The sequence below is a fragment of the Aptenodytes patagonicus genome, chromosome Z (genome assembly GCF_965638725.1).
Source record: "Aptenodytes patagonicus chromosome Z, bAptPat1.pri.cur, whole genome shotgun sequence".
Taxonomy (NCBI): Eukaryota; Metazoa; Chordata; class Aves; order Sphenisciformes; family Spheniscidae; genus Aptenodytes; species Aptenodytes patagonicus.
Window position 1 is genome coordinate 79,766,866 of NC_134982.1, and position 17,703 is coordinate 79,784,568.

A 17,703-nucleotide genomic window follows, 5' to 3' on the forward strand; every position below is an offset into this window, starting at 1 on the left:
TTTGTTCTTTGTGACTTAAAGCTGGTCTGTGACAAACACCATGGCTTGGAATGAAAAACAGGCAAGCACAGAACATTACTGTTACCAAAACCCAAATCTTTGTAATAATTTCAGTAGTGGGGATAGCAAGCAAGGATACAACTTTAAATCAGGCTGCCAGTGGCAACATTTCTGGGCTGTGCAAAATAGCTGTAACAGGACATGAAGATAAATGCAGTAATGACACTGGTCTCTGTGCCTTTCTGTTGACATTTTGTTTTTAAAAAAACAAGTAGGCAAACAATTGGCTGCTATAATGAGAGACACTTAAGTGTTGATTACCTGTTTATCTAAGCAGCACATAGTCCAAAAAAGCACACTTAGGTGCTGCATGTTAACGTTGGCATACAATTTGCAAAATACAAACTACAACAGATGTCTGAAGTGGACCAGTTTGCTGAAAAGACCATTGTAGATATGGTTTCTGCACCGCTGAAGGAACACTGGACACCATGGCAGAAATCCAAAGAGAAAGTAGGCACTGAAGAATACATAGCTGGCCAGAGGCTTACTAACAGGGCAAGAAAATATAACACTGTTTTTCTTCGTCAACATTTAAAAATCACCCGTGGTTACACAGCTGGGAAAGTGGCATTCATAGCTTTCCATGCAGAACAAAGTCTTGGAAATGGACATTGATATTGCAGACTCTTAGCCTATAGATACACAAACTGGCTGATGAGGCGGATTCTCTCAAAGCATGAGCTGTGAGGACATAATATTTTGTGGAAATGAAGTTAGTCTAGCAAGAGGGATGCATGCGGTGAAGAAGCACAGACCATGGAGTACCTAATTCTATATGCACTTTTGGCAGATGTATGTTTTACTGAAGATTATTCAGAACCATATGTTGGGCCCTGCCATCTGCTGAATTTGGATACTACTCTGTAAAGCTGGTGTGGAAATACACAAAAAGAAGCTCTAACTTCAGGAGAGAAACTGCCAGTGCCTTTGTAACTACAACTGTCTCCCACAGAAAATTACCCTTTTTCTTTTGTGAAATGTATAGCCTTTCTATACAAAAGTATGCTAAGCTTAAATTCCAGCACTTAGAGCTTGGTTTTATCTCAGGTCACTATTAAAATGCCTCAGTACTTGATTGGAGAAGGGCCTGAGCAACCTGGTCTAATAAGACCTGCTTTGAGTGGGGAATTGGACCAGGGACCTTCAGAGGTCCTTTTCAACCTGAATTGTTGTAGGATCCAAATTACTACGTCCATGCAGATGCATGCACATGCATGAATACAGAGGTATCTTCCTTAGTCAAATATAGTAAGGAAAGATGGATCTGTCAGTCAGGAAAACAAACAGTGGCGTACAGAAAGAAGAGACAATGGAGTTTTAATAGAAAGGTTGTTTATTTGGCAGAAAGTTTGCTTGTAAATATCTTTAGAAAAAAAGTAGTTCACCCTGCATCCAGCCAAATTGCTGTTAAAATACCGAGTCTGGCAATTCACAGCTCCTCACAACTGAGAAGAAGGCTGTTTCCTTCTCTCTTCAAATGCAGTGCCTTCTCACTAAGACACTGATACCTACTGTAGTTAGAAAATCCTCTTGGGCTTCTAATCTAATAGAGACCTATCAATTTATGCTTTGTGTTCCGCCGGAATCATGCTTAAGTTGGACATGACTTGGAAACAAAGGTAGTTTTTGTTTAATTAGTATTTTCCCCTGAATTGTCTTGGACAATAATGCCTTGAGTCCTGCTGACTGGCCCATCAAGAAAGAATCCTCTTGTGCAAGCAGTAGTTGCTGCGTTGAAAAATAGTCTCCGAACTATTGGGAATAAACCAACACCCAAGAAAATCCATATTGTTTGTTTCAAAAATAGTCATTAAGTTTGTTTTAGTGTGAATAAAACCAAAGTCTTAAGGCAGCGTTTCAAGGAGTTAATGCCAGGCCTTGAACTTACATAGCCTGAGATATGGCAACTCAGCTCTGCTCCCCTGATAGAAAAGAAGGAAAAAGCTTGTGTGTTTGAAACTGCATTTTTAGCCCAAACTGTGGAACAAAATCCAACAGGAATTAAGAACTCACAGTAACCTCCCATTTTCTGCTCTAAGGGCGAAGTCCATTTCTCTGACTTGTCATTTCTAATAAAACATGTGGCACAGAAAACAGAAACAAAAATCAATCTACTTGTGAAAGTTCAGAGGAGCAGAAGAAGGAACGCTTGCCCGAGATGCCACATTGGCATGGCGGGCACTGAGCTAGCGCCTAAGTAACTCAGAAATAGCCCCCAGCAGGCTCAGTAAAAGAAGCACCTCTGTTGTAAAGGTGAATTGGGCACTTAAGGAAATTATTCCAGAAGGACCTGAAGAATTTATTAACCTTCTCCTTGCACGAAGGAGTTTGTTCTCAACGGGTTTATCTGAAACTCTCTCACTGGCAGGTTCAAGTTGTAGGCCCTCTGCATATTGTTTGGTCTCCCAGTCAATTTCTCTCGCCTCTTATGCCCTGAAAATTGTCTTCTAGTTTAGAAGGGATGCTTCAAATTCATGTTCTTAATTTACAGCTATGAAGCTCAATGAAATTATTGACCTCCCCTGGACTTCTGGGACGACAAATAAAGTACTACTGGGCAAACAAGGAAAATAACTTTGAGACAAATGGATAAATCATTGCCCACATCAAAACATTTATTAACTGCATATAGTTAGTTAGTTTCTTTTCTAAGTTTTTTTTCTTTCTTTTCCTTCCTCCTTTTTCTTTTCCCTGTCCCATTTATTGTACCTTGCTGCAAGATTTTCTTTGCAAGAATGAGTATGAATGGACCCTCATGAAAAGAACAGGGCATTGCCCTGCATTTGTATAGTACAAAGACAAAAAGAGCAAAGACAAAGCACACCACACTGAAACATTCACAGCTGAAGACGCATAAACAAACAAGTTGTATTTCCTCACACGCTCAGGCACTTAGTGGAATAAAAATACAATGACACTCAAATCTTGCCATCTTAACTGTATTACAGTAAAGCCTGAGAATAGGTTTGCCCACCTGCCACTGTGTGACCACTCTGGTATCTTTGGGGTTTTCAGCAGCTGGGAATAAATTGTGGTTCTGCCCCTGTAATTTTTCCTGTGTCCTCTGACAGGAGAGGTGCTTTGCCTTTGGAATGACATGGAATCCACAAGCAGTTTTTACTCACACCTGATTTCCAAAGGTGTTATAAAAGTATCCCAGCTGATTACTAAGAGAGCAAAGCACTGCTCTGTGTTGTGAAGCCATTTCTCAGCTAACTTGCATTATGCATTTGTGTTGTGTAATTGATAACCATCGCACACTGACAGCTGGAGGTTTGCAGCTTTCTTTGGTTTCATCTCTCAAGAGTTTTATCTTTCACATGTACAACTGGACTTGTTAAGGCATAAATCACCTGGGAAAGACTGGGGGAAAGAAAATTCAAAGTAGAGCTCTTCCTTCACCAAAACCAAACAACCCCCACTGACCAAAACTCGACAAAAATATTTTACTTGGTTCATTCCAAAGCTAGGAATATAGTTTCAAAAATAGTTCAACCAAACTCCACATATAAGTGAATTTGATTCAAAGCCCACTAAAGTCAAGGTGGGCTTTTCATTAGACATAACCATTTTGGTGCCAGTTTTGATTCTGTATGAGATCTCTGTCATCTGCATGGTTTTATATTTAACTGTGCCCACAGCTGTGGTACAAAGTACCTATCCCAAATGCCTAACAACCAGAGCACATTAAGTTAATGGGTCAGTATCAGAGTGGCCCCTTGATGTCTTGTGCTATTGTGGCTTGTTTTTATGAACAGCTAGCTTTGTTTCCTATGGGTATTTTGCTTGCTGCCAGGAGCAGCGAATGAACCACTTGGGCTGAGCTGTGAACTACAGCTCGAAAATGAGACAAGGATACTGCACAATAGCGGTACCTGATCTAACCTTTCCTTTGCCTCTGTGCTGATAGGAAGTCAAGGTAAATTCATGTTGGATGTCTAAGTCCAATCAGCAACTGATAAGACCTCTTTTAATGACCTGGATCCACTACAACTAGTGATGACACCAACCAACACAGTAGTCATCCGATGTTGTTTATAATGTCTGTAATGTATCAAAGAAAACGTGCATTTGTGACCTGGCTGTGTAACATCAATGGCTGTTACTCTGTTTTCCTATTCCTACCTTCAGAGGTGACCTTTAACGAAGTAGCGGAGACTTTGTTTTTGTAAGAGCCTCTGTTCCAAGAAAAAGGAGTGGAAGGGTGGAGGTGTGGATAGTGTCTGTAGGGGGAGACAGTAACAACGAGAGGCTTCATAAAATTTGAAGGATACAGGCGAAATTTGTGGTAAAGTTCACATAAACCACTGCTGCTTTTGAAAGGTCTGCTCAAAATCACAGCTTAGAAACAGACAGAGGTCAGAGATCAGACCTTAATAAGGATGGGAAAATAAGGGCTTTTCCTCCTCACTAGCTTAAATTTGAAACATTCATTTTGCCCAACATATCTGTTGCCCTAAGGTGAGGATTTCTGTAACCAATGTAAAGGAGAGTAGGCAGTATAGCTGTTTATATTGGTGTGAGAGCTTTTCCCTAAGAACGATTTAAGGAGAGTAGAAAATCCACGCCCTCAGCTGGAATCCTCCACTCCCCTCCCACATGGTGCATGGTGATTAGTTCCAAGCATATATTAAATAGGGCCTGCATGTACATAAGTTTATTTTTTAAGAAACTTTTTTTTTAAAGAGAGTTATTCTTCATCCACCTGGAGGCACAGGATGCCCAGTGCAAGCAGCACAACATCGAGTTTGCACACTGTCTCTCTGCCCAGTGGCAAGTTCTCTGGACTTTGTGTTTGGAAAGGCATGAACAGATCACAGCAGTTTCGGGTTGTCATTTAGCCGAAGGCTGGAATACATTCCCACGTGCCGGACCAGGTTGGGTTCCACCACATAGGCGTTCTCCCCCTTAGTACGCAGCAGTGAGTAGAGGGCAATATCCTTAGCAAAACCCTGGCGGCAGTGCAGCCCCTTCAGGTAACCTAAGACACGGCGGGCAGATTGAGCGGAGAAGAGCATGGCAGGCGTGCAGCACTCGGTGACTGGCACGATATTATACAGTGTGGGGGCCAGCCGGCGCAGCTCCAGCATGTAATGCCGTCCCACCAGCTCTGACAAAGCCATGCTGTACAAAGCAAAGAACAAGACAATGGGCCAGCTGAGGCTGGGGCGCCCAGTTGCCCAGGAGTACACACAGTTCAGCATGGGCCCCAGAAACATGCCCAGACCTAGCCACTCAAGGATTCTCATGGGTTCGGGGTTGAAGTAGCGCTGAAGCCTCTCAGGATGGTAAAGCTTGAAGTAGAGTGCGTCTCTGAGGTATGATTTGGAGAACCGGGCCAACAAGAGGTGCTGCAAGACAGCAAATATCTCCTCCTCTGGCACAGCATCATCTTCCACTATGAGGACGTATTCTGGGTTGTACGTCAACAGCGACTGCTCAAGGCAGAAAATGTAGTCCTGCTTCTCCTTCTCAAACTGGTTCACTCTGGGGTCAGGGTTCTCCCCAGTTTTGTCACGACTGACCATAGGAAAGAAGCTGCTCAGCAGCCTGACATCCTGATGGCTACTGGGGTCTGACTCCACATTACAGAGGAGGATGCGGTGGCTCCGGCAACGTGCACCACATTTCTGGAGGAGGCGGTGGAAGTGGGAGGCCACTTGCAAGACATAGTGGAAATCATTCCGCCTCTGCACAGTTATAATGGTGACCAGCAGCAAGGGCTGGAAGGCGTCACTGCCAGAAGCCTCGGAGACGTTTGGTATCTGCAGCTTCTCAAAGTAACGGAGGGCAGCCTGGCCCTCCTGCTGGTTCTGCTCCAGGAACTCCTGGCTCATGGGGTTCAGGTGCCAGCGCCGCAAATAGAAGTAAGAGTGGAGGAGCCGGTGGCAAATCAAAGGTGTGAGCACACCGAATGTCACCACAGTCAGTGTGAGGAGATGGATAAAAGGACTGGACCAACGGCACCACCTCCCATAGAGCTGCCAGGCTTGGTGTAACATGGCTGCTGCAGAAGGAGGGCACCCCTGCTCTATTCATGCCCTCATTCCTTCACTTCTGATGCATCCTCCCTGGATTGCAAGGTATCACTGGGGCAGCGGTTGCCAAACCTGCACAATTTGTCCAAGCCTAGAGAGGAAGAAAAAAAGATGGTTAATGAAATAGGAACTGTCAAAGCGGGAAGACCGTGATTTGAGAAATGGAAAGCTGAGGGCTATTCACTGAGTAAGCCAAAATAAAAGGCCCAAGTTGTCCCTTGTGGTGTGGGCATCACAGAATTGTTGTGGGAGGTTGAGGAAAGATGAGCCAAACTTAGTTTCCAGCAAAGTGCCCCTAAGGCCTTTTCAGCATGTAGGAGCTCTGATCTGACTTAGCTAGATAGGACTTTATTATGCTTCAAAAGCGTAACAAACAGGCAACGTGGATGCAGGATGCGTGGAAATCCCTTTCTGTTAAAGGCAGAGAACTTATATACCACTATCTGGTCACAGTGACATAGTAAGACTTGGGTCATAGCCAAGAACCAAAGCCAGATCTCTTGTATCTTAGCCCAGCACATATTTGAGAGACAAACTTTTACCTCTGTGGAATGACATGCTTCCCTTCTGTTGCTCACACACTTCCAAATGCATGCTTTTTCACTTTAGTCCCCAGAGTGTGAAGCAAGATAACAAAGATAGCAATTTACTTCACTAAGGGGATGTGTACACTAAGCGTAATGTGTGTGTGTCTCTCTCTCTCAGGTGTCTCCTCCTCTCTAGACCCTGTGAAATACACAGTCACAGCAAGATTAACAAGTTGCAATTGAGCCATTGACTCATATTTGTTATTTAAAAGTTTGTAATTTAAAATTATATGCCTTTAATTTAAAACTGAAACATTTATATAAATATATATTTTTTGTATACACACACACTTTAAGCAAACATCCACCTTCATAAAAATTAGATTTTTCCATACTTGGCTTTTCTGTTCTGCTTCTCTGGGCTGCCGAAACATCTAACAGCCTAGCTGTCAGAAACTTTCACAAAATCAGGGCAATTAGGCTGTTCAGATGCATTCTCTTGTGGCAGTAATTTCCCTTTTTAATCTGCTGTTTCACTCTCCCTTTTACTTTCCGTTCCCTCTCTTTATGACCCGAGTTATTCATGCCCCCCCAGCTGGCTGACTGTGCCCCATTCGGTGGAGAGTTTATCCCATTTTTAACTTTCTGCCTTCACCAAGTTCTGATCGTCAAATGGTGCTCCCAGACCAAAATGTTACCCTTTTTCCTTCTCTGCACTGTCATCTGAAGCAGCCTGAGCAACGATGTGTGGATGGAAAGAAATCAAGGCCATGGCTTTTCTTCTCTGTCTTAGAAGAATGGACCATGTAGAAGAAATGACTCAGAGGACACTGAGCAGGGTCTAAATCTGGCAGTGCTTCTAAACTGCCTTCATTACCGTAGTCACAGATTTGCTGTATTTACCATCAAAAGAACCGCTTCCTATTGCCATATGGGAATCTGACAATCTTATATGAAAGGCTTTTTACTAAGATTAATGGAAAATATACAAGGGTTATTCCAAGCATTTGTTAGAGACCAAGCACTTCATGCTGTGAGATCTCAAACCACCCTTGGACAGACTGTGGCATCAGTGTTGTGCTATCTTAGGATTCACGAAAACACAAGACTTCAAAGATTTAGTGTAATTAGGGATAAAAAAATGTACATACTGATGCATGAGAATCTGCAGTGTCTTCCCATATAGCTTTTTTTTTTTTCTTTCTGATTACACAATCCTGTTTCACAGACACTGCATTGCATTGCATCAGTGGACCTTGTAAAGGCCCTAAAGGTGATGGCTGCATTTCGGCCGCCAGATCCAAGCCATGATGATTCAGGACATGAAGACCTGAAAATCCATCAGATGCAAAGACCTGGCATTTAAATACACTTACTCATCCAAAATCCAGGGCTTTCCTTTTTCTCATTTTCTGCTAACCAGTCACAAACATTAAGGGAACACAAATGCAGAATCATATTCTATGTATCACACTGACGTACATTTCAGCCTTCTCTTGATGCAAGCAGCATTGTTGGCACCGTCGCTGAGCCAGCCTCTAAACTTGAAAGTGAGGATCACAGTGGGAAAAGGAGATGAAGAAAAGCCAGAAGGTAGTTTAGTTCTCAGGGAGTAAAGAAACTTACTTTCCATCTGCCAGCTATGCTGGAGATCTGAGCTACAAGAACTATGAGCCTGCAGTGAGCTCTGTAGCTCTCAGGATATACATTAAAGCATTAATAATCCCCACCCAAGCAAGAGGCATCCTCCTTCATACTGTCTTCTACTGAAAAGGGAGAAATGGGTGTCACGTCCTCCCTGCAGCAGCAGGAACAGCTGGCTGGTGGCCAGCTGAGGTGTGGGGGCTGTGGCCTCACGAGATGAATCAAAGGGAAGCTTGCCAGAGGTCTTGCTCTTCTGCAGCCCGTGTTGTTCAAGGTCCAGGCTCACCTGCACCATGAGAAGGTACTCCCCAGGTCCCTGCGGGCAGACTCCCTTTGAGTCTGCAGCCTGCCGGTCAGTTCTCCACCAGCCCTGCCTGCTGGGAAAATTGTGCTGGGTCTCCACCTACTGGTGTCCCAGCTCCTGGCGCATGGTAGGGTAGCTAAGGTGGCGCAGGTAAGCAGCACCCTCTCAGGAGGTATCTCCTCGCTTCATACAAGGAAGTAGCTAACTCCAAAAAAGCACACAGGACGGCAAGCCAGCCATGCAGGTCACAGCGTCATATTCACAAGCGTTTCTGACTTACCCTGGCTTCACCTCATCAGTAACACAACTCAAGAACTAGAGATTCTAGTTTTGCAACCCAGGACACCTCAAGGAAAACCACCATCAAACAGGCACTTTTGCTTCTCTCCAGATGTTCCTCTGCTGCCTGGGCTGTTAGCACTCACATTGACTGCCACGCTCTTTATGAGTTTATCTGCAAAGGAAAAGGCTGTTTTCACTGGGTAGTGGAATAACCACAAAGGCTAAAAAAAGTCAGGAGCATATTAAAGTGGGTCAAATACTCTAGGTCATGCCAAAAACAAGCTGAATGATCTAGAAAAGATGGGAGACACTGACCTCCTCCCCACTTTTTGGCTGTTACACTGGGAACCTGAGAGTTCCAAATCTAGATAGAAATTTCTTGCTTCTACAGAGGTGAAGTTTGATCTTACCTGCAGGACTTCAATCCAGAGTTTCTGGTCAGGCTGTTTTCTAGTCATTTGGACGGTTCTCACTTTCCAGAAGCCATTCTGTATTCAGAAGCTCTTAGTACTATCACTTTCATCTTTCTCCCTTTTGGGGGGGGGGGGGGGGGGAAATCTTGTTTGTTCTTTAAGTATTTAAGTGGCATTTCAGACAGAAAAATTAAGTTTGAGGAGAAAGGCAAGAATCAGAATTGGATTTTATAGTGCTTTAAAAAAAAAAATGTCTGAATCTTGAATAGTAACTACTCTGCAACCACGTAAATATTTGCAGTGGAGGCCACTTTTATGTATGTTCTGTATAGAACTGAGCCATTGCTTAAAAACATTTAGAAGCTGTGGCGATATAAAGCTATATATTCAGCTTGTTTCTTTACTTAGATCCTTGTGATGAAGATTCCTCCCAGAAACACCTGGTTCACCTGGTTCCAAATCTACATTCCCATCTTCATTAGTCCCCTAATTACTTGGCTGAATTATACTGTTCAGGAAAAAGTTACCTCTGCACACACTGAGGAAGAGTAGAAAAAAGAGTAATGTCCTCTTTGGGGTGCTAGTCTGTCTGTCTGCTGTGCTAGTGCTTTAAAAGAGAAAGCTGGTTTTCTGTCTGCTCCAAACTCCTCTTCACAGAGGTACTCCTGCGGGCAGGCATTCCTGGAACAAAGTTTCCTACGAGTTTCAAAGCTGCAAAATTTTAGGAGGCTCCTGGATAGCTAATGTAAGAGAGGGCATCTCTTGTCTTCTACTGCCTGCTCTGTGAGACAAAGCTGTAATTATTCCTTTATGATTACAACATTAAATGATTACTTTTTGCCTAACTACACTTCTTTTCAGTGTCAATGGGAAAAGCCATTCCTTTCCTAACATAAAAACAGCTGGATGAAGTCATGCGGTCAGAAGCCATACAGTCATCTCTGTGGGAAGCAAAGGTAGGCTCTCAGAAAATGTCACAGAAAGGCCAGCTGTTACAGTCCCCACCTCAGCCATAATGGTGGTAGTAGAATCATACAATCATTTAGGTTGGAAAAGACCTTTAAGATTATCAGGTCCAACTGCTAACCTAGCACTGCCAAGGCCACCACTAAACCATGTCCCTAAGCACCACATCTACGTATCTTTTAAATACCTTCAGGGATGGGGACTCCACCACTTCCCTGGGCAGCCTGTTCCAATGTTTCACCACTCTTTCAGGAAAGACATTTTTCCTCATGTCCAATCTAAACCTCCCCTGGCGCAACTTGAGGCCATTTCCTCTCGTCCTATCACTTGTTACTTGGGAGAAGAGACCCACACCCACCTCGCTACAACCTCCTTTCAGGGAGTTGTAGAGAGCGATGAGGTCTCCCCTCAGCCTCCTTTTCTGCAGGCTAAACAACCCCAGTTCCCTCAGCTGCTCCTCATAAGACTTGTTCTCCAGACCCCTCACCAGCCTCGTTGCCCTTCTCTGGACACACGAATAGTAACAGTGTTCACGCTAGTTTTGACTTGTGTGTTCACCCTATAGTGGCATGCCAAGTTGAAACCTTTGTGCGAAAAACACTTCTACACCCCAACTTAACATTGTGCAGACAAGCTGCAACCTCAGGACCAAGCTCCTCTACTAATTAACCCTCTCTGACAGAGACAGGAACTTTGTCTTGGCTGTGACATTGTTAGTGCACCAGCAAAACAGTCCTGCTTAAATCTGAGGAAACTGATGCAAGCTTCAAAAAGTCATAAAGAGCCATATAGATCTCTTTCTGTTTCATATATGCATGCTGACAGCTGACTGTTGTGTACAGATACCCTCAGCTTCTGAAACCCGAGGTCTCTACCATGAGCTGATCCCTATTAGGGACCAAATGGCCAGCTTTTCTCATCTGCAATTCCTCGTTTTCTGACAGCTTTTAGTAGGTCAAGTGCCAGATAGTATTTCTGTAATGTTTTCAGGATTGCCTTGAAAACAGTAGTGTCCAGCAGAAGCCAAGCATTCACAAATCTGACCATTACCCTTAGATGCCAAACTGGGAGTTCGGCTCCCTAGAAAATAAAAACCATCCTGGCAAGAGCTGTGCTTCTAAAAACATTCAGCAGAATCTTAATGGTAAGAGCTCAGCAGTTGTTCTTTGGTTGTATTTTACTAGCAGGTACCAAATATATCTCTTACCTCTTCTACTTCGAGCACTGCTTAAAGCAGTTGTCACTATGTTGTTTCTAGGCAATGAATGTCAAATAAGCCAGGCTGTTTCATTTAACTTTCATCTAAAATGCTTCCTGCTATGGCAAAGACCAGGGCTGCTGGTGATGCACTCGATGTCTTAGTTCTCTTTGAACTTTACTTTTTGTTTCTCAGGGTCTATGTACTAAAGGCATAACACTGCTATGTTCTAATAGGTTAATGATAGCTTGAAGCATAAGGGAAGTGGCTAGGGAGGTGGAGAGGGTTTGGACTTGGTCCTTTGCATGACTTACGTGGTGTAAGAGGTAGAAATCAAAACAGACGGCTGTGCCATTGATCTACCGTGCCTCAGAGCCTGTCAATTAACTTTGTGGCTACAAAGAAGATGGAGACTCCCTTTTTACAAGGAGTCACATGGAAAAGACGAGGGGTAATGGGTACACGTTACTCCTGGGGAGATTCCAATTGGACAAAGAGGAAAATTTTTCACAATGAGAACAACCAGCCATTGGAATAATTTCCCCAGGGAAGTGGTGGATTCCCCAACATTGGACACTTTTAAGATTCCGCTGGCCAGGGTGCTGGGCCATCTTGTCTAGACTGTGCTTTTGCCAAGAAAGGTTGGACCAGATCATCCTTGAGGTCCCTTCCAACTTGGTATTCTATGGTTCTATGATAAACTTTTTCTGCCCAAGGAGATGGAATGCAAGCACTATTAGAAAAGTGAAAATGCACAGCTGCACAGGGACCAACCCTGTCCAGTTAGGAAACCCCAGAAACTGCAGAATTGCATCTTAAATGTAAATTTACCGATAAGCTGGCCTGCTTTTCTCATTTAACTGTGGTTACCTTTTACAGGTTGTCCCTAGAAATCCAGGGACCACAGTTTGAAAGCTACTGAACTAACAGGCAAGGTACATGGATGTGGCAGCTGGAAAATACTTTCTCCATTTCCCTTGAACTAAGGTAAAACTACACCACTAGTGAAACAGGCTATGAACTGAATGTATACTAATTACAGTTACTTCCCCAACTTCTGTCTTGCTTCTCATGTATATTAATTTTCCTCTGCCACATAAATCCGAAGGGAGCCCATTCTCAACACCTGCTGACTTTCACCTGGCTGCCTCCCTGCTATGCAATGTGATGGGAAAGCAATGTTCTTCCCTGTTGTTATCAAGCAGGCAGGTCAGTATTCAGATGAAGTGGGAGTGGAAAGCAGCCTGGAGGAGAAAGCTCTGCAGGGTAATAGCTTAACACAGAGACTTAAGGCAAGTTTTGTGAGGAGCTGTCTCTTAGAAGATGACACCAAAGGTTACGTGGCTTTAAAGTTAATTATGCAATCCATATCTGCCTGAATTTACATTTTCTTCTGTGCCCGAGGTAAAAAAAAGGATACATTGTTAGAGAATTTGATAATGGTCTGTATAAAAACTGCGGCATATTTTCACAGAGATCTGCCTGGACCCCTCCAAAATCTCAAATGTGGCTTTTGGTTTAAGCTCACTTGTGCTTTAGTATAAAATTTAAATCCCTACTTGTTAAAAAAAGAAAAAATATATTAGACAAAGCTGCTGCTAATAATGGCACCAGCTATTACCTTTTGCTGTCAGCTCTTGGAATCTCAGAGCTAAATAAGCATTGACTCATCAGAGGTGCTATAGATAATTGGTATTTTACCTCCTTGTGTCACAGTCTTTTGCTAAAATAAGACCAGGGCCCCTGCATACAAGACACTGTACACAAATATAGCAAGAGGCAATTTCTACCTTAGTGGATCTTCAGCTTAAGAATATAAAAGATAGGAGGGAATCTGTTTTTCCCAGATACGTAACAAATCAGCCTAGTTTTGTTGTCATGAACAACTAGCATTTTATAATTTAACCATACTGGTAATCCACACAGGTAAATTCTGGAATAGCTATTGAAAAAACAGCCACTAAATGTGGTACGCTGAAGTAATAGCAACTCTTTGCAAATTAAAGCAATCTGAACAGACGAGGATGAAGAATTCTTGGTCTTGGAGAAGCCTGTCCAGAAGGAGCTATTCCAGAGCAGTAGGAATGAGGTATTCCAGTGCAGCTATTGCGGAATAGCTCCTTCTGCCATAGCTCTTCTATTCAATTTCTATATGGAGTTGTGCCCTCGGAGCTTGCTAGGAAACCAGCTATTATTTCACTGAAAGAGCAACGTGCAGATTAAAATAGCTCCCCGAGTATCTGTGATTTGGGTAGGTGTGACAGGTGCACCCACTCTGACTGAGTGAGCAGCACTTTGGTTCAGGCATCACCAACAAATCGGCCCTGCTGTGCAAACCGTGAGAATTGTGCAAGGTCGTATTTTCTCAGGAACTAAGGAGCCTAGGCCACGTCTTATCAGGAGCTAACAGTACCAGCCTGAGCTGGGACTAGACAAAACTACAACTGCTACAGCTGCACTCCTGCACATATACCAAAGGGGGGTTTGACTACGAGTCAATCACTTTATGCTGTAGATATCTGTAGCCCCCCCGAGCCCACTGAGCTCTTCTGTACAGCAGCAGGCTGCACGGTGATGACCTCCCCTTGGGCAGGGACGCCTCTCAAGGTTACTCCTCAAGGCTGAGAGATCCCTTACCTGGCATCTGATATCCATAATGAGGTAAGTGACATTTTACATTAGGCCTAAAAGTATATTGTATGCTAGCAACGTTTATATATATCCAGCTATAGCTTAAGTATTAGAAGTGTAGTAAGTAGCAGAGTGTTTGACAGCCATCTAATTATCGTTTAAATCATTGCTGAAATCAATTAGATCATCATTCAAGTACCATTTCATTACAGCTTAATTATCGATTATTGTTAAATGATTGTTAAATCACTGTTTAATTACCATTCAATTATTGCTTAATCATAATTTGATCATTTAATTACCATTCAATCATTGATCAATTATCATTTGATCATCCTTTAACCATTAATAAAACCTTTTTGTTAACCCCACAATGACTTCTCTTAATAATACACCTGTGACAGTAGGGCTGAGGGGGTGGGTATATGCTTGGGGAGAGAGGGAAAGAAAAGGAAACAGATGTGGTGATGACTGCCAACACAGAAAATGTTGCAGCTTTACTGTTGTTCATTTACAACTGTAAAGAATAAAACGCAGTAATAAGGACATAGTAGATTATTTTTGTGAGCAAAGGCCTTTGATGTAGGTTTCCAGTTGGGACAGGTCTATGTAACAATAAAAATGCAAAACTGTACCAGGTGACAACCAGAATATTGTGATTCTAACCTCTGTTTGAAAGAAAATGTTTAGTCATATTATAAACAGCATTCCTCTTTTAAGAGACACTGTCTACTGATGTTAAACTGTACTACTGACTTTTTCTCCATATTCACCACTTGCATCTGAGGAATGCACAGCCTTCCTTCCCTCCCCGCCCATGTATGAAACAGACTATCTGTCCTGCCTAGAAAGGCATGGTAAATGGGATGCCCTGGTTCTGGGGGATGTTGGTGATCTGTTTGAGCCCCAAGGGAAGGAAATAGGATAAATACAGTAGCTGAGAAACAGTCTGTTACATAATCTGTATTGCCCTTGTTGGACAGACAAGAAGGCAGCAGTCTTCACACATGCAGGAGGGTATTTCTCCCTGTTTTTGTGTTTGCAAATGCTTGCTGAACCTGGTGTGTCTTTATGGCAGTCCACTGGTTGTACATGAAATTATTTTCTCAGCGACTATATGACAGCAAGCCAGCCTATGAACCTGTAGTGCACACTGGTATAAGTTTCATGTTTTGCTGCACCATCAGCACAAGCTGCGCATTTCCTCCACAGCCTATGATTTTAAACGTCAGTGACTTCTGCCATTAGGTTTCTTAGGTGCTCCTCTTTCTCTTTGGGAGAGCTGCCAGGTAGCACAAGGTGACCCTTAAAGCACTGGGATTAATAGCAGTTACCTTAGTGATGATGGTCAAAGAGAAGAGGGTGTTAGATAAGAAAAGCTGATCCCCCCTCCACTCCCTGCCCTCCTTGCAAAACAGCAGAGACACAGATGGTATATCAGTGTGTCCAGCCCTAACCCCCGTGCCCGGACTTGCGCCTGGAGAAATTCTGGCCATGCTTTTACCTCGGCCGAGGGCTCCTTTGGGTGGCACCAAGCACAGGGTGGAAGCTGGCTGGATTTTTTTTCTTGTTTCCTTAAATTTCACTCACCTTCCCCAACGGAAGGACCGTTTCTTTAGGCCCAGCCAGCCTCTGGCCACCCTCTCTTCTCGTCACCATGTATAGTCACATCCTCAGAGCAAGCACAAAACACCTCCTTGTTCTCTGGGGTCTTTCCACTTCCCCTCTCGCTCGGGTGCGTCAGCTACAGGAGCTAAGCCCAGCTGGTTCGCGGAAAGCATGCCCTTCTTCACTGCTACGGAGTCAGTAACTTCGTGCCTCCCCTCGCCCAGCTCCCCCGAGGCTCGGTGCAGCCGGCAGGACAGAAACGTCCCCCGCCAGCCTCCGCTCCGCGCCGCCGGCGGAGCGCCTTCCCCGGGCGGTCCCCAAAGCCACGCCGGGCGAGGACGGCCCCCTCTCTCCGCAGTCCCCGCAGGAAAGGCGAGCGCCAGCCCCCCCGGGATAGCCGGAGCCACGCGGAGAGATTTACCCTTTCCTGCTCGGCAGCCTCGCCCCGCGCATCAGGAGGCGTCCTGCAGCCTGCGGGAGAGCCGGGCCCCGCGGACCCGGCAGCTCCGCTCCCCTTCTCCCCGCTAGCCGGCACGGCGGGCTCTCCGCCCCCGCCGGGGGGTGCGGCAGGCCGCCCCGCTTTCCATTTTATCTTACCACTCCGCTTGTTGCTCACTTCCCTCCCGCAATTTTTTCTCCTCCCTCTCGGGCGGTGAGGGCGGGATTAAAGGCATCAGAGCCTAACCATGTGACTACGCCAGCACAGAGATGCTCGGAAAAAGGGGAAGGGGAACTGGCAAGCGTGAGAAACCGAAAACCAGAAAGGGGGGAGGCCTGTGAAAGCAGGTTAAGAAGCGAAAGGCGGATTGCCTGAGCCCCAGCAGGACTCCCGGGGCAGAGACCGCAGCGCAGCCAGAGTCCCTCACTCCCCCTCTGTGGTCCCCGAACGCTCCATCGGGAGCAGCGGAACGCCAGCCCGAGTAGTGCTGCAGAGCCCTGCGGTCCTCTGCGGCTGCACAAACCTCCCCAACGCCCTTCCCCACCCAGGATTTCAAATGTACTCCGGGCATGGGTCAGGTGTATTTATCGGCTCCTACGGCCACGCCTTTGCGGCACTGCCCCGTCTCGCTCCTTCTCCATGGCTCCCACCCCTCCCTAGTCGGTAGCTGGTTTATTTTCCGGAGTCCAGCTCCGCGCCCCGCACCGAGCCCTTTGCCAGCTGTCCGAATCATGATGCCTTGCTTCGTGGAGAGAAAGATCACTCCCCGCATACTCGGGTGGAAAGTCAGTGCTTCAGAGTTCCCAGCAGATTGTTTCATGTGCATGTCAACCGTGATATGTAGAAATGCTAAGCTTTCACCATATTAATTTGCAATGAATTCATTACAGATGCATTCACTGAAGTGGGGAGGCTCATCAGCTACACCAAAATTTGTATCAGGCTGTTCAGGATCCAAAAATCGTATCAAACTGACCAGAGAGTGCCTCTGACCAGTTCATTCCCCCCCCCCCCCGCCCCTTTTCTCTCTGTTCCATTTCCCTGTTCTTCTACACACATACTTTTCAGCCCTGTGACCATAATACTTAATTATATAAATTGTTTCTAACTGCAGTTATCTGAAATACACCTCAGAGAAAGTTTTCTGTCTTTCATTGTAAGGAATTGCAAGAACTCGCTTAGTTTTGTGCCTGCAGCTCCAGAAAAAGTGAGTGCATATATTTAGGCTAAATTATTTTCAGGCTCTGACCTCTCTTACTTCTAGGAAAAATCTAAGAAAAAACCCCCACAACAAGAAAAAAACCAAGAAAAAATGCCTTGTGCTGTTTCAGTAAAACACTACGTTCTGTTAAGCACAGCTAGAATTTTGCCAGAGCCCAGTCCTGTGATCAGAAGCTTCTAGCATGATGCAAGTGTTTGTTTTCTAATTTTAACATACCAATTTATATTATTCCCTCTAATAAGCATTATGAACAAAGAAACTGTTATGCATGCCTGTGATCCTTACTTCTTACAACCGGCAAGAGCTGTCCCTCAGCTAAGCCTTCTTATAGCGGAGACAATGTGGATGAAGAGGGGAAAAGCCAGAGG

At 44.6% G+C, this 17,703-nt stretch overlaps 1 protein-coding gene across 3 annotated transcripts; it reads right to left on the minus strand.

Moving 5' to 3' along the window:
* Positions 1-1,198: 1,198 nt before the first annotated feature.
* PGAP4 (post-GPI attachment to proteins GalNAc transferase 4) lies at positions 1,199-16,264 on the minus strand. 3 transcript variants are annotated; one of them, XM_076362570.1, is made up of 2 exons: positions 16,096-16,264; positions 1,199-6,192 (listed from the first exon to the last, which is right to left on the minus strand). In XM_076362570.1, the coding sequence occupies exon 2, from the start codon at positions 6,063-6,065 to the stop codon at positions 4,878-4,880; it is 1,188 nt and encodes a 395-aa protein (XP_076218685.1). In that variant the 5' UTR covers positions 6,066-6,192; positions 16,096-16,264; the 3' UTR covers positions 1,199-4,877. The 3 variants fall into 3 exon arrangements, with proteins under 3 accessions (XP_076218685.1, XP_076218687.1, XP_076218686.1); XM_076362572.1 differs by lacking the exon at positions 16,096-16,264 and adding an exon at positions 15,657-15,982; XM_076362571.1 differs by lacking the exon at positions 16,096-16,264 and adding an exon at positions 8,857-9,044.
* Positions 16,265-17,703: the final 1,439 nt, after the last annotated feature.

Excerpts from the sequence above, each read along its gene's own strand:
- PGAP4 (XM_076362570.1), bottom strand. The coding sequence starts at position 6,065 with ATGTTACACCAAGCCTGGCAGCTCTATGGGAGGTGGTGCCGTTGGTCC.